The following is a 22,726-nucleotide window of genomic DNA, read 5'->3' on the forward strand; positions in this document are numbered from 1 at the left end:
GGCTCAGAGCCCAGGCGCAGGTCCATTTTAATCTTAAAGGATCCCTCTTACCTCCTCTCTCCCCTTACCTGCCCCCCCCCCTTTTGAATGACATTGACTTTTGGATGAACCTACGCAGTTGTATACAGAATGGCTCACTTTCTGGATTTTCATTTTTGTAACTTAATGATTTAAAGCCCTTTGGTGCTTTTCACACTTTGAGTAGAAGCAGATTTTGGAGGCACTGTGCTGAGAGTGTTATACTCATTGTCTTATTTTATCCTTGACCCCCTGAGGGGTCCTCGTTTTCCAGATGAGGACCCTGAGGCTTAGCGACTGGGTGGGGACACAAGAGTTTTACTGGAAGGAGAACCCGGGCTCTTAACCACTGCATTCTCTATGTTTGGTTGTGATTGTCTTGCGTCCCCACTGTTTGTTTTGTGACAGGTGGTCAAGAGGCCCCGGAAGGTCCAGCTGGCCCCGCCGCAGGGCAGCCCTCCAGTCCACGGGCATGACCGGGCTTTCGAGCTGCTGGACGAGTTTGATGGCAGAAGCGCGCGCAGCGGGTACAGCGAGAGGAGCCGGCCGAGCAGCCGCGGAGGGCGCAGCCGCAGCTGGGAGGACAGCCCGGAGAGGGGTCGTCCCCACGGCCGGGCGCACAGCCGGGAGCGGGACCGGAGCCGCGGCCGGAGCCTGGAGCGGGGCCTGGACCACGACGACAGCTACTACGTGCGAGCCCGAGAGCGCAGCCGTGGCCGCAGCCTCGAGCGGGGCCTGGACCACGACGACGATGACTACCGGCGAGCCCGGCAGAGCAGCCGCGGCCGGAGCATTGACCCGACCTACGATCGCGCCTACAGCCCGGAGGGGGAGTATGGTCGCAGGGCCCAGCCCGATGCCCGGTACAGGGCGTCCCGGAGCCACAGCCGCGAGCACCTCCACTCCCGCAGCCCCAGCCCGGAGCCACAGGGGCAGCTGGACTCGGACAGGCCCATCGGGGTCCTTCTGATGAAAAGCAAAGCCAATGAAGGTAGTCATGCTTGATGAAGAAAAAGCACTCTAACAGCTAACTCTTACGTGGTACCTGCTATGTGCCAAGCACTGACCTAATAAATGCTTTGCACAGATTATCTCATTTTGTCCTCACCACCACCCCCTGTGGGAGTTAGTCATATCTTCATTTTATAGACAAGGAAACTAGAGGCACAGAAAAATTCATTGACTTGCACAAAGTTGTATCATCAGTGGCTGAGCCAGGTGGTGGAAATCTGGCTTTAAACTGATAGGCCAGTGGTTCTCAGAGCAGCATAAATATCACCTGTGCACTTATTAGAAATGTAGATTCTCAGGCCCCTGACCAGCCCCCCACTGAATCAGAAGCACTGGGGTGGCCCCTGGAGTCTCTGTGTTAACAAGCTCTCTTGGTGAACCCAGTGCAGCTTAAACTGACGAAACCACAGTAGGGGACAATACTCCAGCTAATCTTGATTGAGTTTTTGCTCTATGCCAGGGCCCTCTGTGGAATAAATACTTTCTTATTTAATCCTCACCAGAAGCCTTTGTGGTAGGTAGGAGACTTCATTCCTCTTTTACAGGTGGGTATAGCAAGGTGCAGAGAGGTTTTTGGTGTGTCCACAGATCAGGCAGGCTCTGGCCCAGGCTGCCCGTCCCATGTTGCATGCCTGGAGCACTTGGCATACGCTTAAGCACATCCAGATTCACTAAACCCCTGTGTGGCAGCTGGACAGGCGAGTTGCACTTGCAGTTCAGGTGAGGCTTCTGAAACTCAGAGATGGGAGGTGACTCGCCCACATCTTGAAGCTGGTAAGTAAGTGGTGGAGTTGGAGCTCAAACTTCATCTCTTGGAAATAGATGGTAGGAAACAAGTAGGTGAATGAACAGGGATTTAGAGCCCCATGTTGAGCTATTCCTTGCATTGATTCTTGGCTTCCAACTTTTTGAATTCCTGGTAACATATCTTTTATCTCAGCTTGTTCTCTAATTGTCCTCCTTCCAAGAGGAAAAAAGATGAAGAGTACCCAAGAGTGCAAAGTGAAAGACCTCTTGCTTTTTAGGTTGGGAATTTGCATTTTAAAGAGCCTATCAGATGAGAGGGTTTGTTTTCTTTAGTTCTTCTAGAGGAGCATAAGGAGTTGAGTTATACAATTGGGTACCTATTGAAAGGCTATTGAGGTAACTGCAAGGATGCGAATAATGGGATACCTGGAGCCCAGGTCCAGAAAATAAAGGTGAAAGTTGAGATTGTACTATCTCTGAGGAATGTGCATCTTGGGAGATTTAAGAATTCTAGAAAATCTTTATAACCATGGATAATGACATATTAATTCATCAACCCCCAAGAATTGCAGAGTAAAAACCATCTGCTTCCAGATTGTGGACTGTAGAGAAGTTTTGAGAAAGATAACTTGACACAAGGCCTCCTTCACAGAGGTCTGATGCATGTCCTGTAGGACTTGCACCCAGATTCTTGAGTTCCCCGCTGCAGTGCTTTTCAGTATTTTCCTCCTCCTCTTTCTCCTCTTCCCCTTCTTCCTCTTTCTCCTTCTCTTCCCCCTCCTCCTCCTGCCACAGAAAGAACCACATCTTGCAAATAATCGTGGAGGAACCAATATGTGAAAAACTTGGCCAAGTGTTTCATGGAACGGTACTCACTCTGTGTGATGATTTTTGAGAGGTTCTGTTACATTAAATTAAAAAATACTGGTCACAACTCACTAAATTGATTTCAAGACTCACTCATGAGTTGTGACCCACAATTAAAAGGATGTTTGGCCTAAGAAACTGCCCACATCATGCCTGGTCTTAGTAATACTATTAAGGAACAAAGAGGGCTCATGCCCCTTTGCTGATACGACATTTTACGGCTTCTGGGCCATTTTGCTTTTTAAACTTAGAATTCAGTGTTTGCTTGTTTGTTTTTTCCAAAGTTCTACTTTTTATAAGATTTTTTAAGCCATCTTTTGCTAAGATGACACAGTAGTTTAGCTATCACTGGCTAGAGTTGCATAAGAATTAATCTTTAAAAATATCTGGCTGTAGGCAAAACCTACATTTTTTTTTTTTTAATTTTTATTTATTTATTTTATTTATTTTTGGCTGTGTTGGGTCTTCGTTTCTGTGCGAGGGCTTTCTCTAGTTGCGGCGAGCGGGGGCCACTCTTCATTGCTGTGCGCGGGCCTCTCCCTGTTGCGGCCTCTCTTGTTGCGGAGCACAGGCTCCAGACGCGCAGGCTCAGCAGTTGTGGCTCACGGGCCCAGCCGCCCGCGGCATGTGGGATCTTCCCAGACCAGGGCTCGAACCCGTGTCCCGTGCATTGGCAGGCGGATTCTCAACCACTGCGCCACCAGGGAAGCCCAAAACCTGCATTTGATTAAGAAAAATAGGATCCATTCACATGGCCAGCTTTTACATGTTTCATGGGCATCAGATAGCCTTGCTGGTAAAAGTCTTAGAAGCTGGCCAACTGACTTTTTTTCCTCATTTGAGAGGTGCCCACAAACATACCAATAGCAACCTATTTGCAATTTTACAGTAAGAGTGCAGTTTTTAAGAGGATGGAGGAATTGTTGACACGTGAGAAAGAAGTCATTGCTCAAGTTTGTCTCAGCCTTCTGTCCTGGGCTGTGAGGCTGTTTAACCTGTAAGGAATTGCCATCCCTGAAGAAAATGCTGTCTGTCTTACCTTTATTCTTTCTTGAGTATCAGCTCCCTAAAGGGTGGGGGTGGACCTTAACAGCTTTAATCCTTGTGGTAAGATCTGAATCTAACTTACTATAAGTCACTTAAAACTTATCTTTAAATCTACTTCTAAGTGGCAGAAAGTTACTTTATTTTGAACTGATAAGTTTTTTTTTTTATTGGAGTATACTTGCTTTACAATGTTGTGTTAGTTTCTGCCGCACAGCGCCATGAATCAGCCGTATGCATACACACATCCCCTCCCTCTTGGACCTCCCTCCCCCCCCCACCACCATTCCACCCAACTAGGCCATCACAGAGCACCAAGCTGAGCTCCCTGTGCTGTACAGCAGGTTCCTACTAGCTATCTGTTTTACACATTGTAGTGTATTTAAGTCAAACGTGATGTCCCAATTCATCCCACCCTCCCCTTCCCCCACCGTGTACACACATCCGTTCTCTACGTCTGCCTCTCTATTCCTGCCCTGCAAATAGGTTCATCCGTACCATTTTTCTAGATTCCACAAATATGCGTTAATATACGATACTTATTTTTCTGTTTCTGACTTCTCTGAGTCCATAACAATAATAATAAAATTTGAATGTGCCTCTTTTAAAACCTGCTAGGTTTAGGTAGCTTCCTAAAATAACCAAAATTCATCCGTAAAGTGTGTATTTTTACAAGTTTAATAAGTAAAATCAGAATAGTCTGAATAGTATTTAAAATATTTTAAAATATACATACTTAGTAAATACAGTGGTTTTTCTTGAGAGCAATGCAAAGTCCATAAATCCCCAGAGCTATGCCAGTTTTAGTTGAATACTTTATTTGTTGCTTTGCTGGCTTATTTACCCCTTTTCTTCACACAGTGACATTTTTTCAGTGCCAAATCCCACACAATCTAAATTGTTACAGATAGAGGGTTTGCTATTTGTGGTACCTTCCTGTAGGCAACTGTATTGTCAGTAGAACATGCCTGTTAAGATGTACTGAATTGTTTTTTTTTCTCCCCAACATTTTGTTTTGAAAAGTGTTAATTTTGTGGCAGATAACTCAAATAGCCTTCACCTAGTTTTACCAATTGTTAACATTTTGCCACATTTGTTTTCTTTCTCCTTTTTTTCCCTTTCTCCCTCCCCCATCTTCCTCCCCTACTGCATCTCTCTGTCTCTAAATGGTGTTTTGGAACCACTTGAAGGTAAATTGCAGGCAACATGACCCTTTACCCCTAAATATTTCAACAGGTATCTCCCAAGGATAAAAACATTGCCCTTCATAACCATAATGCCATTATCACTCTTAAGAAAGTTAGCATTAATATACCTTTTAATATATTATAGTGCAGTTCATTTTGAAGTTGCTCCAAAATAATGTAATCCACCCCTACCCCCCACCTCTACCCCATGTTGGATTGAGGATCTAGTGAAGTTTCATGCAGTGCATTTGGTTTTTGTGTCTCTTTGAATCTAGAACAGTCCCTCTGCCTCCTTTTCTTTTTTTTTTAATGACATCGACTGTTTTGACAAGTGAAGGCCAGTGGGCTTATAGACTGTCTCACATGCAAAATTAATTTTTCATACATATTTTTAAATTATCCTAAAAGCCAGCCTTAGTTTTCTGAACACGTTGATGAAATATGTGTTTGTTTGTGTGTTTGTCTTCTAGAGTATGGTCTCCGGCTCGGGAGTCAGATCTTCATAAAGGAAATGACCGGAACAGGTCTAGCATCTAAAGATGGCAACCTGCATGAAGGAGACATAATTCTCAAGGTGGGTGGAAAAGGGCAGAGAACAGCTGGGTTCATGCTCAGCTTCCTAGTCTGTATTTCCGCGTTCAAGTGCCAACTCAGTGAAACTTTGTTGAGATAGGAGTCAATAATAAGACAAAGCCAGGAAGAGCAGCAGAGAGATCATTTTTATTAGGAAAACCAGACTTGGAGATTTGTAATAGTGTAGTGTCAGTTTAAAAAAAAAAATCTTGGGGGTTCCCTGGTGCAGTGGTTAAGAATCCGCCTGCCAATGCAGGGGACATGGGTTCGAGCCCTGGTCTGGGAAGATCCCACATGCCACAGAGCAACTAAGCCCATGCGCCACAACTACTGAGTCTGCGCTCTAGAGCCCGCAAGCCACAACTACTGAAGCCCGCATGCCTAGAGCCCATGCTCTGCAACAAGAGAAGCCACCGCAATGAGAAGCCCACGCACCACAACGAAGACCCAACACAGCCAAAAATAAAATAAATTAAATAAAAATAAATTTAAAATAAATTTTTAAAAAAATCTCAACAAAGTCTTTCTTCTTCCCTATTTATTAAAAGTTTAAGCTCCTGTTCTCTAAACGAAGGAAAGATGAGAGGGCAAGTTGGTGGTATATGAATGCTGAATATTTAATAGTTTTTGTAAACCTCTCTAGTCAGGAAACATGTTCCAGTAGTAAACCAAACCATCGTCTTGAGCTTGGAAGTTAAATAAATTAGCAGAGTAACTTAAGTACACTACAGCTTTCTCAGGCCTGTGTTTGGGTTCCAGGCATGCGGGGTTATATTTAATTTAAAAGATAATTCATTTTTATTCAGTCAGTCATCCTAAAGCCCACGTCTGTTTGAGTAACTGAGCAAAGCCTTTAACTTTTTAGAAGAGGAAAATAAGCCTTTAACTTTTTAGAAGAGGAAAATAAGAATTTTCTGTTTTGCTGTGGGTAGTTGTATTGCATGGAACATTACTGTTCTTCATAAACACAGATAAATGGAACCGTAACTGAGAACATGTCTTTAACGGATGCTCGAAAACTGATAGAAAAGTCAAGAGGAAAACTCCAGCTCGTGGTGTTGAGGGACAGCAAGCAGACGCTCATCAACATCCCCTCATTAAATGACAGCGACTCAGAAATAGAAGGTAAAGAAAGGGGAGGCTGTGAGCTGAGCTGGAGGAGAGAGTAAGACTGTTGCTTCTGCATTGTCATCTCTATTTAGTGTAGCCATTCACCGGGAAGTTAAATTTCTAATGGAAGTCTCTCTTTTAAACTTTTAATTCTAGGTTTGGTTGTTATTTTTCTTATTACAGGGTCTGTTGAAATTAGGATTCCAGTATGAAATTCTGGTGTACTTGTGAATCCCAGTGGACTCTGATTTAGGCCACTGAAAACAAAACTTGTTAGTAAAAAAATGTATGTAGGAGTGGCTCACAGAACTAACCACATACATTTGTAAATTGCTCATTCTTGTGCTTTATCATGTGATTTTTATTGAAGTGACTATTAATATTTCCAACAAAGAGAAGACAATGTAGAGGATAGTTAAACCTGGTAGACACTATAATAGACTCAATCAGAATGGCTGAATATTGTGGTATTCATTGGTTAGCAATCTGTGTCACCTCTTCTCTTATGAGGCTATAGTCGTTTCTTTATTTTTAATTTGAATATGAATTTTACATAAGATAACATTTATTTATTTGGTCTCTCTTCATTTATTTCCACAGCCAAATCCAACTTCTTGTTCTTCAAAATGGTGTTGTGTCTTCTTAGCCCTTTACTTTTTGGCGGGGTAATGGAAGTATAGTTGACGTACAGTACATACGATAACATTTTAACCATGTAAAAATTACCAATAAAAATAAGTAGGCATGCTATTTCCTACTTAACCATCTAGTATTGGCTTTGCGCAGAAAAGTTTAGAAAATATTAAGTTCTAAAGTTTAGAAATGGACTTGTTGATTTTTAAAAGAATTACTTGATAAAACCTTAAAACTTGGCTTAATTTCTGTTATATAAAATGTCTAATCAGGTGGTTACTGCTCTGAATACGGGAAAACAAGTAGAGCACAGGAAATAATCCCAGCGTGCTAGGAGCTTACGGGTTATTTCCTTGTTACTCCAAGTGTGCTCCTCAGCCCACTAGCGGCATTGTGTCATCCAGGAGCTTGATGGAATTGCAGAATCTCGGGCCCGGCCCAGAAGAGTTGCATTCTAACAAGATCCCAGGTGATATGTATGCACATTAAAGTTTGAGAAGCACTGGTCTATGTGCACACTCAAAATGAGTGAGTGTGTGTATGTGTGTATACACACTAATATAGATTCACACATACACACACACATATATATTTTCCCATCATTGGATTTTGTCTCTTCAGTGTCAGCTTTGATGGAAAGTATGATGAAAGAGGAACATAAAATTCTGGATTTAGAGCCCTCTTTGTTAATTAATGCCTTTCCTTTCAAACGATCAGATTCTTTTTTTTTTTCAACGAAAGACTATCAGACTAATAGCACATTTACTGCCTGCCCTCTCTTCCGTTTCCTCTGTTTCCTTGCCCAGAGAATAGAATAATTTCTGGCACAGGTCTTAAATGTTTTATTAAGAAGTCTTTTCTTATTTTTGAAATCAGATATCTCAGAAATAGAGTCAAACCGATCATTTTCTCCGGAGGAGAGACAACAGCAGTATTCCGATTATGATTATCATTCCTCGAATGAAAAGCTGAAGGAAAGACCAAAGTAAGATGATGAGTATTTTCCCTTGCACACATCCCTGTGAGTGTACGCACATACGTATTTGCAAATCTGTCACATGATGAGACCATTAACATGACGTGTGCTTAAGTTCAAGAGAGGACACGCATAGCAGATGGTCCAGGATGGGCGCCACACCCACTCCCTTTAAGGCCACTGGGGATATTGCAGCTGCAGTGAGCACAGAGCCCAGCAAGGAACCCACATACCAAGAGGAAGCCCCAGGTGAGGCTCATTTTAAACAGTCATGTTCAGGTGTCAGTGCTTGGTAATTCCAGAGGGTGGCTGGAGAGAGAGAGAGAAATTATTTTAAAATCATTTTTATATATGGAAGAGGCACTCCTATCTCATTTAACATTGAAAAAAATATAAAGAATAACAGCTCTTTCTGTGTGCCAACAGGTTGGTCACCTTTTGTTATATTTCATTAGTCATGGTCCTTTTGTCTCCCATCCCTGATCCCAACGTGAACTGTTTTCTGCTCACAACACTTCTGACACCAACTGTGTGGGTTTTGTCCTCCGCCCAACTACCAGTTCTTGAATTCTCCAGACACCGACCGGGTGTCCTACAGTTCAATTCAGTTCTGACACTGACTACCCAAGTTCATGCAGACCCCGCAGGTTAAGGGCTCAGTCTCACAAGATGCCCCCACTGCAGATGCCAGTCACGAGTCCTGGGTTGCCGCCTTCACTTCTGACCAACCAGCTCTAAACTGGCGGTTCCCATGACCCTGTCCTCAAGTTTGATAATTTGCTAGAATGACTCACAGAACTCAGGAAAGCACTTTATTTACTATTACTTTTTTTGTTTGTTTTTTTACAAATACAAGATACAATTTAGGAACAGCCAAATGGAAGAGATGCATAGGGCAATGTATGGGGAGAGGGTGGAGAGCTTTCCTGCCCTCTCCAGGCACGTCACCCTCCCAGCACCTCAATATTTTCACCCACGCTGAAGCATTCTGAATCCCCTTGTTTATGGTGGCTCTGTCGTGTGCATGGCTTCCTCTTCCTGGTGACCAGCCCCATCCTGAGGCTATCCAGGAGTCATCTCTTTAGAACAAAGGATGCTCCCATCACCCAGGAAATTCCAAGGGATGTAGGACCTCTGTGTCAGGAACTGGGCTCAAAGACGGAGCGTTAGAGCAAAAGATACTCCTGGCACCCCTTTCACTCCAGAGATTATAGGGACTTTAGGATCTCTGAGGGTGGGGCAGAGACCAAATACATACTTCTAATTATGTCACAGTCACATTTTGTCAAATTTGATTAGTTGAAGTCCTTTTATGTCCCATTTCTGATCTCAACTCCATTCCCTACCCCTGCCCCCAACCCCATAAAATTATCATGATTTAAATGCATAAGTATTTATCCATGGAAAAAAACAGCATTATTACATGGCTTTTAAGTTATTTAAAAAATGCTACCTGCTTGTAAATGTGATTATGCACCTTGCATTTTAAAGGTTCATTTTCTTCTCACTTCTTTTGAGAAATCATTGACACCTACTAATGCCTCAAAATTAAACTTAAGACATTTTTGTTTGACATGATAACATATTTGTAGCATAGGGTACAGACTTGAATTTTTTGTGAATTTTGTGATCTTTATATTTAGAGACAAGACAAAGCCTGTTAGTCCAGGTTGGTAATGATGTTTTTTAATCCACAGCTCCTCCACCAAAACCAGCCCCAAGAACTGTTCTTCGTCCGAGTCCTGAAGATTTAGCAATATATGGGTAGGTATTTCAGTCTTTCTTGCTTTCCCCCTTTCTTCCTCCACACAGCTCTGTCTCCTTAATGGAAATTTGGAAGAATGGTTCTCTTAAACTATAGATGGTGATTTTGCATATAATCAGCTGCCCTTTAACCAACCCCTATTGCTACTGTTTGTGAGAAAGAGAAATCATTTGTAGGACGAGTAAAATGTGGAAGTGAGTGAATGTTAACTTCGTCTGCTTGTCTGCTTACCTGGCTAGTTTTCCAGATGTTATTCTGAATACTTGAGTTTGCCAGATTAAGAACGCCCAGATGGATGAAGTATTGCTTAAGTATGGTGCCTCTGTAGGGGCTATAGTGACAGGTGATCCTGGCGTGTGGAGGGAGGGGAGAAGTGATACAGTACTCTGCACTTGACAGTGAGAACCCCTGCTTCCGTAGTGTTCAGGGGCAGTGGCCTCTGGTTTAGGATCCTGCTTCCCTGGACCCAGGCTGTGTCTCCATTTGACAGGATCCCTATAGGGTCAGCAGGCTTTCCTTTGAAAGAATCCTGAAGTAGGAATCAGATGGCCTTGATTTTTGCTCTAATCCTGCCCATTATTTGCTTTTAATCTTGAATGAGTTTACTTAAACATTCTCTATTTCTGTTCTTCACTGGTAAAGTGACCTACTGATATTCATCTCACAGCCCCAAGGAAAATAAAATTATAGATTATATGAGAAAAATGAGAGAGAGCTTTTAAAAGGGTAAATCACTCTATAGATAGAATAAATTAAATTGCTCACTGCTAATGTTGGTTTCCCTTTACCCTGCCCCCCCCAAAAAAAAAATCTCCCATCTTTCTTTCCTGAAACGGAACCCATTGCAGCCCCAGTACCAAAATGGTGAGGTTCAAGAAGGGAGACAACGTGGGCCTCCGGTTGGCCGGTGGCAATGATGTCGGGATATTTGTGGCCGGCATTCAAGAGGGTACCTCAGCGGAGCAAGAAGGTCTTCAAGAAGGGGACCAGATTCTGAAGGTAGGAAATCCCAGCCCTGTTTCTAAATGTTAGTGGGAAAGAGTGGGGTTTTCTGGAGGGTCTTACATAAGGGACAGGAAAGTGGTCCAGCTTGTGAAAATAGACCGACTGCAGGTTTGTTGCTGCCAAGCATCAGGTCTCTGTTTCCTTCGAATGGGTCCTGTCTCCTCAGTCCTGGAACCCAAAACTCATCCCTATGTCTGTGGGACTTTATAGTGTTCAAGACCCTCACAAAGATTTTTATTAGTTTGATTAACAAAAAAATTGAGACTTCAACTAAAGGCCTAGGTGGAAGAGCTTTCAAAAGATCTTGCTAATGGTTGGTTTTTAGTTGTTTCCCCTGCTTGGTTGTCACTGTTCAGGCCGTGTGCTGTAACTGAACAAAGGTGGGTATTGGCATCAGATCATCTGATTTGAATCCTGTCCCAGCTTCATATTAGTCTGTGGCCTTGGCTTCGCCTCTGAGACTCGGATTTCTGTATCCGTTCAATGGGGATAAGCATACCTGCCTCGCAGGCACCCTGGAAACATTAGAACAGATGATACTCGCAAGGCGCCCAGCAGAGTTCTTGGCACAGAGTAGGAAGGTCAGTGTCTGTTCTTTATCCTGTTGGAAACTAACGAGTTGCTGCCACTCAGTGTGTTACTTACATCTAAAATTGTCCAGGAAGGAGAATCCCTGGTTAATCAAATATTGGTACTTTTCAATTTACTATATATATGTTTGTATAATCTATTGGTTTAAAAAAATGATAACCAACTCATCTTTGACATTTTATCATGTATTTTCCACTGACTTCAGAATTAACTTCAAGAACACTGAGTACCTTGTGACTATAAAAATACAGAATGCTGGGGAATTGTCTACACCAGAATTTCTGCTTCTGTAAACTTGCATTTCTTATGCATACTAGGGGGTCTGGTAAGAGCATCTAGCCTCAAAGGAGAGTGGAGAAAAGCAGAATTCCCAAAGGAAGCAGGCAGAGCACAAAAAGAGGTGGTCCTTTTCCTTCTTGGCCCTTGGCCTCATGGTGGTAGTTCAGATTTCATTTCTGGAGCCGATGAAGAGCAAACCTTGACCATGAGCTTTGCTGAAGCTTTCCAGTGACATTCTAGACGCTCTTTGGCTCTGGACAGGATCCTAGAAGACTAAGTGAACCTCAGGGTACCACATGATCCTAGGAAATACTACTTACCAAGTGCTACCGATAAGAACCCCATCTGAGTGCCAGCTCATACCAATTTACTCGTGGGCTGATGCCAAAGAAGAAAAAGCGTGTTTCCTAACTGATGTGGGACCGTAGGAAGTCAGGTAGGAATTTGGAAGCTTTTGCTCACGAAGGTTCAAGGATGACATATTTATTTTTGTACCCTGGGGGGAAAAGGATTTTCAGAATTTTCATGAAAAAAAATAGTAAATTCACTTAAGGGCTTGACAGACCTCTCTAAGTCGTTAAAGATGAGGAGAGTCACTTTCATGTGTAAAAGTCGTGATACACAATGTTTTCTACTTGAGAAAGTGACTTGTTTCCTGTTATCACCTTGGTGACAAGGAAGAAACTGTGGGAACCAGCTTCTTTTGCAGTAGTCTCATCTGGAGGTCAGGCAGTAGATGGTCCTTATTCTTGGGTGTGTGGAAATTTTCTGTTGACTACAAAATGAGCCCTCAATTCTTCAAAGGGGTGAAAAAGATTGAGCTCACCTACTGGGGCAGAGAAGTTGCGACACAGCCTTAGCGTAGCTGATACAGAATGCTCTTCAGGCTCACAGCAGACACAGCTAGACCGTGTAGACTACTAAATAGATAATGAAAGAAGATATTTATTGGGGAGGGCTGTACAACCTAACCAAAGTGCTGTCCTGGCCTTTTTTCCTTTAATTTGTTTCAGCACTCCTTTTCATGGTCAAATTGAATATATCAGGGTACAATGTACATACACTAAGCACTTCGCTCTGCTGTGGGTTTTTTAAGTGCAGCTCTTCCTTTTGTAAAGGTGACAGCTTGACATGTGGAACGAAAAAGTGAATGTGCTGTGGCGAAATATGTGCCTTGTAAATAACAGAAGTACACATGCTTTAGTGCTTGGCTTACCTATCTCTTTGCTTATTTTTTTACCTGGTATGATTGTCATTTCTCTTTCAGAAACTATTAGAGGAAGGGAAAGAGAAAAAAAAGCTAAGTTTGGTTATTAACCATGTGGATTTTAGCTACCATGTGTTGCTTTAATTTTGACCATTATAGTTTTTGGCTTGACAGAAGGTCAGTCTCTGAATAGAGATGGACAGAGGGAACTCCAAGGTCTTCCCCCATGCCCTGTGGCCCTATCTTACTTAAATAAACAAATACAGGCATGTACAGTGCATATAAAAACATACACGTGGCCACATATAGACACAGATGTAGATCTGCAGATGGTGCGCAAGAAAGGATTAATTACCAAAGCGTGAATATCCCTAATTCAGGGACAGAGAGATGGGAATGAGCTGTCTTAAATGCAATAAATATTGTTTCAATGGAAAAGTTAACGTGATTGGTTTAGTAAATCACTCTATTTCAAAAGCACCAAGTAAATTTTAATCTCATGCCTATTTTCACTTAATGGTAAATTCCAACCTTAATTAAATTAGACTCAATTAATGATTTTTTTTCAGTAGTAAGGCATTACTCTTTGATTAAAGGATTCTACAAGTCCTCAGTGACTGAAGAAAATATTTCAGAGGAATTCTGTATCTTCACTTCTGTAATACATTATTAAAATATTAGGTACTTTAAAATCATTTTTACATTTTACTTATGTGTAATTATTCTGTTTTAAAGTGGTTTTCAAGGTACAGGACAAAGATATCAAAATGTCTTTTTCTTTGTACCACTTTTCAATTTTACTTGCTTTCTAACTTGTCTTCTGAGAGCTATTTACAGTGTACCCTACTCAGTGGGGAATAAATGTGAGCTTCTTGCCTATTATGTATCAGAAGCTTAAACCTAAAAGCCTATAGATTAGGCTAATGGTCTGCCACATAAGACTAATGTTCTTCAATTTCAGGTGCTAGAAGCTGTAAGAGAAAGGTGGATTTGGTCAGAATCCTTATTTGCAGACTTTTATTTGAATCAATTTGAAAAGTATTAATGCCTTAAGCTGGGCCAGCATGCTCATTTACCGTAGACCCCACCACTCCTTATTGCATTACAGTTATTGGATTTGTAATTGTAATAATTGTACAGTTACCTTCCTGGCCACCTCTACAGGAGATTCAAAGAAGAGAGGGAAGCAGACACAACTACAAGAAATTCTAACCTGATCCAGTGTTGAGTCCTTGGTGGAATGGCATAGTCCTAAGGGGTGGGCAGTGTGGGGAGGCAGGAGGGTATGCTGGTGCCCCCAGCCCAGGCCAGGTGCTAGGAGTCCCTGAGTAGGGCACTAAGGACTTCTTTACATCTGAGGTTTGCTCTGGGCAGGCCCTGATGAAAACAAACAGATCAAAAGCAGGTGGCACCTTTTTGAAAACAACTTCTTATTTCTTCTTGGTTTGTTTTTTCTGTTTGCCCCTCCTATCAGGTGAACACACAGGATTTCAGAGGGCTCGTTCGGGAGGATGCCGTTCTCTACCTGTTAGAAATCCCCAAAGGCGAAATGGTGACCATTTTAGCGCAGAGCCGAGCTGATGGTGAGCAAGTTTGGTTATGAGTTTAGTGGGCGGTAGGAGAGGGAGGTAGCTTGGGAGCACAATAGGAAAATCTGGGTATTAAAAATTCGAAGTGGATCCTGACACCTGATCTCTAGGTCATAGGTATGTGGAAAGAATTCGGGTACCATTTAACTTTCTATACACATGTTTTCTGTGCACCTACTGAAAGAATTTCACTAGTTGTGTGATTTTGGAGTAAAACTGCTTTTCTGGACAGAGATCCATCCTTAATTACTGCCTGAAGTTATTATTGAGTTTTTCCATGACAGATGGAAAGGGCCACACCTGCTGGTCAGCTCTCATATTAACCCGTATCAGTCTGACAAGTTGCTTCACCTTTCCAAGCTTTATTGTTCTCATCTGTAAAATGGGGGTTAATAGAATCTTCTTGTCTGCTTCAACTAATACAGTTGATTGACAACTGTATTAGGGTTCTCCAGAGAAATGGAACCAATAGGATGTGTATGTGTGTGTGTGTGTGTACATACATATATCTTTCTATACATAGAAAGAGAGAGGCAGAGACAGAGAGAGAGACAGGCAGACAGAGAAAGGGAGAAAATGAGCTATTTATTGATATTGTGAGGAATTGGCTCACATGATTATGGAGCCTGGCAAGTTCCAAGATCTTCAGGGTGAGTTGGTGAGCTGGAGACCCGAAGAGAGCCAATGGTTTAGTTCCAGTCTAAGTCCAAAGGCCTGAGAACCAGGAGAACCAATGGTGTAGTTGCTGTCCAAAGGCGGACTGGCTCAAGATCCAGGAGGAGCCAGTGTATCTGTTTGAGTCTGAAGGCAGGAGAAAAACTGATGTCCCACCTTGAAAGCAGGAAGAGTTCATTTTTCTCTTACTCGGGGGACGGTTTACCTTTTTGTTCTGTTCAAGCCTTCAATGGACTGGCTGAAGCCCACCCAAATCAGGGAGGGCAATTGGCTTTACTCAGTCTGCCCGAGTTAAATGTTAATCTCATCCAGAAACACCCTCATAGATACACCTAGAATAATATTTGACCAAATATCTGGGCACCCCATGGCCCAGTCAAGTCGATGCATAAAATTAACCATCACAGCAACTCGTGAACTTACTTACTTGTCCTTCTTCCTATTTGAACTATGGTTCCCATGGGGCCTGTGTGCTGAGTTCACTAAATGCAAAGAAAGTAAAGAGGGTGATCAGAGTTCAGAGAGCTGATAACCCTTCCAGAAAAGACCTCTGGCCAAGCTGAGTACCACATGCAATGATGCTTTTGTCTTTCAGTGTATAGAGACATACTGGCTTGTGGCAGAGGGGATTCGTTTTTTATAAGAAGCCACTTTGAATGTGAGAAAGAAACTCCACAGAGCCTGGCCTTCACCAGAGGGGAGGTCTTCCGTGTGGTAGATACGCTGTACGATGGGAAACTGGGCCACTGGCTGGCCGTGAGGATCGGAAATGAATTGGAGAAAGGCTTAATCCCCAACAAAAGCAGGTATCTGAGACTGCACACTCCCACACAACCCCTTTAAGCCTTCCCCCCACAAGTAAACAACACCTCCCCCCACAAAGAAAGCCCCATATGACTTCATCATTTGTCATCACGACCTCTCCCATCATCCATTTCTTGTGTATGAGGAGACCTTGGAGATATTGCAGGTTTGGTTCCAGACCGCCGCAATGAAACGAATATCGCAGTGAAGCAAGTCACACAAATTTTTTGGTTTACCAGTGCATACAGAAGTTATGTTTATATTTTACTGCAGTCTATTAAGTGTACAATAGCATTATGTCTAAAAAAAAAATGTACATACCCTAATTAAAAATTCTTTATTGCCAAAAAATGCTAACCATCATCTGAACCTTCAGTTAGTCATAGTGTTTTTGCTGGTGGAGGCTTTGAAATTTTGAGAGAATTCCCAAACTATGACACAGAGGCACAAAGCGAGTAAATGCTGTTGGGTAAATGGTACCGATAGACTTGCTCGATGCAGAGTTGCCACAAATCTTTAATTTGTAAAAAAAACCGCAATATCTGCAAAGCACAATAAAGCAAAGTACAGTAAGACAGGGTGTGTCTGTATATCAGCCTAAACAGAACAAGCCACGTCATCATGTTTATTACTGAGCTATTTCTGCTGGATTTTATGTGCACCTAGCCTTTCTCTGCCTCCATCCAGAAGAGAAAGGCCCTGTGTTTCTCACCCCGTGAAACTTGCTCATTGTCAAGCTGCACCTCTAATCTAAGTCCATGAGTGACATTGACTGGATTTGATTAGTGACCCACGCATTTGCGCATTTCCTGGCTTTAGAGCTTTACTTCCCCTGGTTTCTTCTCGCAGAGCAGAACAAATGGCCAGCGTTCAGACTGCGCAGAGAGACAGCACTGGGGACAGGGCAGACTTCTGGAGGATGCGCGGCCAGAGATCGGGCATAAAGAAGAACCTACGGAAGAGTCGGGAAGACCTGACGGCCGCTGTGTCAGTCAGCACCAAGTTCCCGGCTTACGAGAGGGTTTTGCTTCGAGAAGGTGTGGAAGCCAAGTGGGCCAGAAAATAATCCGACTGGGCTCAGAGCCTGTTTTTCTTTGTTTTTTAACTTTAGTGGTCACATTCCAACTTACCTGTATCACTTAGGCCAAGCCAGCTTACAGAGTTGGAATCGTGTTTAAACATGAAATAAGACTTACCAAAAAGTGAGCTGTGCAAACTTGTAGTTCTACAATCTCAGTTATTTTTTTTAATACTACCATTCAGAAGTTTTTATATATTCCGTAGAGCAAAGCTTGTCTTTAGTAATAGTGGGAGGAGTGAACTATAATTAAAGAGGGAGCTCTTTTATTTTTCAGAAAAGAGCTAGTCTGAATTGGAGGTGGGAGAACACACAGTTTCTTTCATTTAGTTGTGTTATCAATATATAAAATACTTTTGCTTCTTAACAGCTAAGGACATGTAGGTGTCTTCATGGCTTTTTTTTTTAATTGAAGTATAGTTGCTGTACAATATTATATGTTACAAGTGTACAATATAGTGATTCACAATTTTTAAAGGTTATACTTCATTTGTAGTTATTGTAAGATATTGGCTATATTCCCCATGTTGTACAATATATCCTTTAGCTTATTTTATACCTAATTTCATGGCTTTTCTTATCTCATTTCAGCTGGTTTCAAGAGACCTGTGGTCTTATTTGGCCCCATAGCAGATATAGCCCTGGAGACGTTGGCAAATGAGTTGCCTGACCTGTTCCAAACTGCTAGTAAGTCTGTCAGTGATATTTTCTTTCTCCACCAATTTTTATTTTGAAAGATATCTAACATAGAGAAAAAATAATTAACACCCACATACCCTTCACCTGGGGTCACTGTCAACAGATAACGTTTTGCCATCTACACTCTTTCCCCCATAGACACACACATGCACACACACAGGCGCACACACAAATTTTTATAATTTCTGCTGCACTGTTTGAAAGTTTAAGTTGCAGGCATTATAACACTTCCTACCTCTGTGAATCTCCTAATTCTCCTCTTATACAACCACAATACTATTATCACAGCCAAGAAATTTGACATTGATACAATAATTTTATTTAGTATATAGTCCTTTATTCAAATTTTCTTCAGTTATCCCAATTATGTCTTTCATAGCTTGTTGCTACTGTTTTTTTTTAAATTCAGAATGCAACCAAGGAGCATGCAGTACATTTGATTTTTATGTCTTTCTGGTCTCCTGCTTTTTCTAAATTAGTTTGTAACGTGATATTTTGAACAGTCCAAGCCATTTGTCTCATAGGATGTTCCCTGTTGGCCTGGCCTGTTTCCCCTGGTTAGATTTTGGTTAAACAGGTAGTGTGGGTCCTTCCCATTGCCTCTCATTAGGAGACAGCGAATGTCAGCTGTCCCGTCCTTGCTGATGCCAGGTTGGTGTACTTGGTTGTCAGTGGTTTCTGAAATTTTATTCAGTCCCTCCCCCCCCCGTTTTTTTTTTTTTTTTTTTTTGCTTTTGCAGAAACAGAACCAAGAGACGCAGGATCTGAGAAATCCAGCGGGGTGGTGCGGTTAAATACCGTGAGGCAAATTATTGAACAGGTGAGGAAATTCACCAGAAGGCCATGCTGTCAGAAAGAATTGGGTCATGGATTGCTGCAGTCTTTTCAAGAATAGAATCTATATATATATATATATTTTTTTTTTTTGGCTGCATTGGGTCTTTGTTGCTGCACGCGGGCTTTTCTCTAGTTGCGGCGAGCGGGGGCTACTCCTCGTTGCGGTGCGCGGGCTTCTCATTGAGGTGGCTTCTCTTGTTGGGGAGCACGGGCTCTAGGCATGCGGGCTCAGTAGTTGTGGCCCACAGGCGCTAGAGCGCAGGCTCAGCAGCTGTGGCTCACAGGATTAGTTGCTCTGCAGCATGTGGGATCTTCCCGGACCAGGGATCGAACCCCTGTCCCCTGCACTGGCAGGCGGATTCTTAACCACTGCGCCACCAGGGAAGCCCAGAATCTATATTTTTAATAATTATTAACTGTTAATGATAAAAGCGGAATATAAACATAAGCTGTTTCAGTGTGTGGAAACCAGCTGACGTTCTGTGGCACTGATATGTTGGTTCTCTCTGAGTTCTAAGCATTATACCAAATAACCTGTTAATTCATTTTCTCAGAAGTTCTCATAGATTGGTAATATTAAAGTGGAGGGAAGCATTTTCTGCTTTTTGATTTAAATTGGTACATTTTATCTGATGCAGCCTTTACTTATCAATACAAACTCTTTGATGCTATTTGGCTTTACATATCCATTCACATACCCATTTATGTAACTTTTTCCCATTTCTAACAGGAAAAGCATGCGCTCCTGGATGTGACTCCTAAAGCCGTGGACCTGTTGAATTATACTCAGTGGTTCCCGATTGTGATTTTTTTCAACCCAGACTCTAGACAAGGTGTCAAAACCATGAGACAGAGGTTGAATCCATCATCCAACAAAAGTTCTCGGAAGCTATTCGACCAAGCCAACAAGCTTAAAAAAACTTGTGCACATCTTTTCACAGGTAAGTGAAATGCAGAATGTAGTCTCTTTGCTCAAAAGTGAGAAACAGAGAATTGTAGAATGGAAGGAATAGGAAAATAATCAGAATGGAGAATAGTAATCTGAAATTCTATTCATGACTCCTTGAAAAGTCGCTAATCCTGTAAAGTGAGTATACTAGACTCATGGCGTTTGTACATTTAGCTTTGTAATTTTGACTGTTTGAAAATGATTGTAAAGATCCATAATACACAATACCTGGTCATTTTGATGAGGCTCAAATTTTGGGGTGGGACTACAAAGCTAGAGATTAAGCCTGGTGTAGCACCAAGTACCCATATCTGTTATGGATTGTGTCATTGTTCTCTGCTTACCATCCATGCATGCGCTGACTTACAAGGTGATCAGAACGTGGTTTCATTATTTTTAAATGTCCTTGAAATAGAAACTTGAACATTCTGGATATTAGATGATATTAAGGATTTATTACTCCTATTTTTAAGGTGAAAATGATATTGTGATTATGGGTTTTTTTAAGAGTTCTTATTTTTTAGGCATATATGCTAAATAAAATATTTATGGATGACCTAATATCATGTCTGGGATTTGCTTAAATAATCTTAAGTGGGACTATAGGCCAGACTGGCCAAGAGTTGATAGTTGTTGGGTGATGTGTACATGGGAGTTTGTTAAACTGTTCTCTCCACTTTTGTGTATGTCTACAATTTTCCAGAATTTTAAAAAATATTTATTTATTTATTTGGTTGCACTGGGTCTTAGTTGCGGCTCATGGGCTCCTTAGTTGCAGCTCCAAGCCTCCTTAGTTGCGGCACATGGGCTCTTTGGTTACAGCAGGTGGGCTCCTTAGTTGTGGCATGCATGTGGGATCTAGTTCCCTGACCAGGGATCAAAACTGGGCCCCCTGCATTGGCAGTGTGGAGTCTTATCCACTGTGCCACGAGGGAAGTCCCATAGAATATTTTTTAAAGTTCCTGAAATGAAGACCTACTGCCTACTGCTACTGTTATTCATGAAAGTAAAATGATTTAAGAATGTGACCTATTTTAGTAACTGAATATATGCACTATCTATGAAAACGACTAGTTCTGTGAATGTGGTATAATTAAGGGTCTAACAGGGTGGCATGAAGTTTTTGGTCATGCAGTTTTGTGGGAGCAACGTGAGGAGACTGTGTGGATGTAATTAATATCCTTAGGGTAATGATAGCTCTTTTGAGTTCAGTGCCAGTCCTCACCAACCTGTGTCATTTTTAGCTTATCTGACACTGGGAAGGGAAGGGGAGGGGGTGAATGAATGATGAATGTCCACATTAGACCCTATTTTACTCTTCCTGGCTTTTCTTGTTAAAGAGTGAGATGCACTACTTACCACTATGGTGAAGTGCTCTAACTGAGAGGTAGGTAATCTAGCCAAATGCAAAGAAGGGAATGGTGTGTCATAAACTGGGTTTTTGTGAATGTAGCGTCTTAAGAGCTTGTGCTTTTGGTATGTTCATATATAATCTTTCCTCTGCTGTTTTTACTACTACTACTATAATTATTATTATCATCATCACTATTTTTATTATAGCAATGGCTAACAGTGATACAGACTTTCATGTGCACTGTCTTATTAGGCCATAGGAAAGGCCAGGTGATTTCCACAAGGTCACACATCAGTGTATGGCTAAGCCCAGACTAACACTGTGGTGTCTCTGACTGTGGGTCCAATATTCTATATAGTTTACAGCACAGACGTATTATCCTAATGCTGAAAGGGGTCATATAGTGCTGTTCCTCCATTTAACAGATAATTTGCCCATTGAACTGAGGTCCGTATGATTGCGATTAAGCTAATCAGGAAGTTGAAGTTTTCGGGATAACTAAAGTTGGAGGCTGTGACACTGTGAGTGTCCAATTTCATCTAGAACTTTGAGGTGATCCACTCTCAGCATAGGTTGGCAGGCTTCAGTATGGAATTATTTGGTCATCAAGATGGATGGAGCAGGGTGCCAGGTAACTTATCAAAAGGCCCCAGTTGTCTATGAGATGGCCTTTCGCAGCAATCTTCCAGACTTCTAAGTTTAACTCTTGAGAGCTGTGTGAATGGCTCCACTGAGCACTTTCTATGCCTCGTGTCTTACTCAGCCTGGCCAGGCTGTGATTTGATTGTGTGCACCATGGCCAAAATCCAAGGTTTTTTTATTATTTTAAATTTATGTCATTTTAATGAATTAATAATTGGGAGAAATAGAGCTACTATGATGAACAGTAATTGAAAATCAAGGCTTATGTTACAGGTGGTCTCACCAGGCTCAATATCCTTCTTTTTTCCTTGTTGCACAGTAACAAGAAAATCTTGTTTCCCGCAGGTGATTATTTAATTATGACGGTATGAAAATGGCTCTCCTTGAAGTTACTGTATAGTAAACGTGATTGAGTAGAAGAACTGAAGATTTGTAAACTGTTAGTGTGTTGGTAAATTGTTAGTATTTCAGATATAGGACAAATCAGGGCTTAGTATGATAATAATAGTGGTTACAGGAAAAGCTAACATTGCTAGTGCTTGTTGATTTACCTTTTTTGTACTGATATACTTATTGTTATGTCTTGGTCATTTTTGAAAGGTATAATTTGTTTTATAAATTATTTAGTGTTTTGTTTTTTTACATATGTCCATTACTATTTTTACAATATAATAAATGCCTTTTACCTAAAAAATAAAAACTAAAAAAATTAAAATAAAATGGCTCTTCTTGCAAACTCAAGCTACTTCTTAGTTAAGTGGAGATGACCAGGGAAACTTCATTCTAAGATTTGCCCAAAAGCAAATTAACTTGTCAATGTAAATTAAAATATTAGGCTGCCCAACCCTCCCCCCTCATTTAAAAAATTTTCTTGTAGAATACATTTGCATGCACATGTTGCAAAAATTATTTTTTAAAACCTGAAGTTTAAGTTACATGCTTTCTTGGTATTTCTGAAGCACTCAGTTAATGGTTTAAATACCACGGAAATGGAATTGTGGATTTAGAGACCCACACAGGGCCACCCTTTGTATGAAATTGTGGGATTTTTAAAGTACCAAAGGATAGCACTTTTATCAGTTTTCT

General features: G+C 41.6%; 1 protein-coding gene across 4 annotated transcripts in view; it reads left to right on the forward strand.

Annotated features, from left to right (window-relative positions):
* The window catches only part of TJP2 (tight junction protein 2), a 132,809-nt gene that overhangs the window by 98,145 nt on the left and 11,938 nt on the right, over positions 1-22,726 (forward strand). For all 4 annotated transcript variants that reach the window (XM_059924861.1, XM_059924859.1, XM_059924858.1 and 1 more), the window contains 13 exons: positions 427-1,009; positions 5,345-5,448; positions 6,419-6,572; positions 8,067-8,175; positions 8,282-8,415; positions 9,864-9,930; positions 10,780-10,930; positions 14,488-14,596; positions 15,873-16,083; positions 16,931-17,118; positions 17,751-17,846; positions 18,599-18,678; positions 19,426-19,636. In XM_059924861.1, the coding sequence (XP_059780844.1) occupies positions 427-1,009; positions 5,345-5,448; positions 6,419-6,572; positions 8,067-8,175; positions 8,282-8,415; positions 9,864-9,930; positions 10,780-10,930; positions 14,488-14,596; positions 15,873-16,083; positions 16,931-17,118; positions 17,751-17,846; positions 18,599-18,678; positions 19,426-19,636 (2,197 nt within the window). The remainder of the gene's footprint in view (positions 1-426; positions 1,010-5,344; positions 5,449-6,418; positions 6,573-8,066; positions 8,176-8,281; positions 8,416-9,863; positions 9,931-10,779; positions 10,931-14,487; positions 14,597-15,872; positions 16,084-16,930; positions 17,119-17,750; positions 17,847-18,598; positions 18,679-19,425; positions 19,637-22,726) is intronic.

This window comes from Balaenoptera ricei, chromosome 6 (genome assembly GCF_028023285.1).
Source record: "Balaenoptera ricei isolate mBalRic1 chromosome 6, mBalRic1.hap2, whole genome shotgun sequence".
Classification (NCBI taxonomy): Eukaryota; Metazoa; Chordata; class Mammalia; order Artiodactyla; family Balaenopteridae; genus Balaenoptera; species Balaenoptera ricei.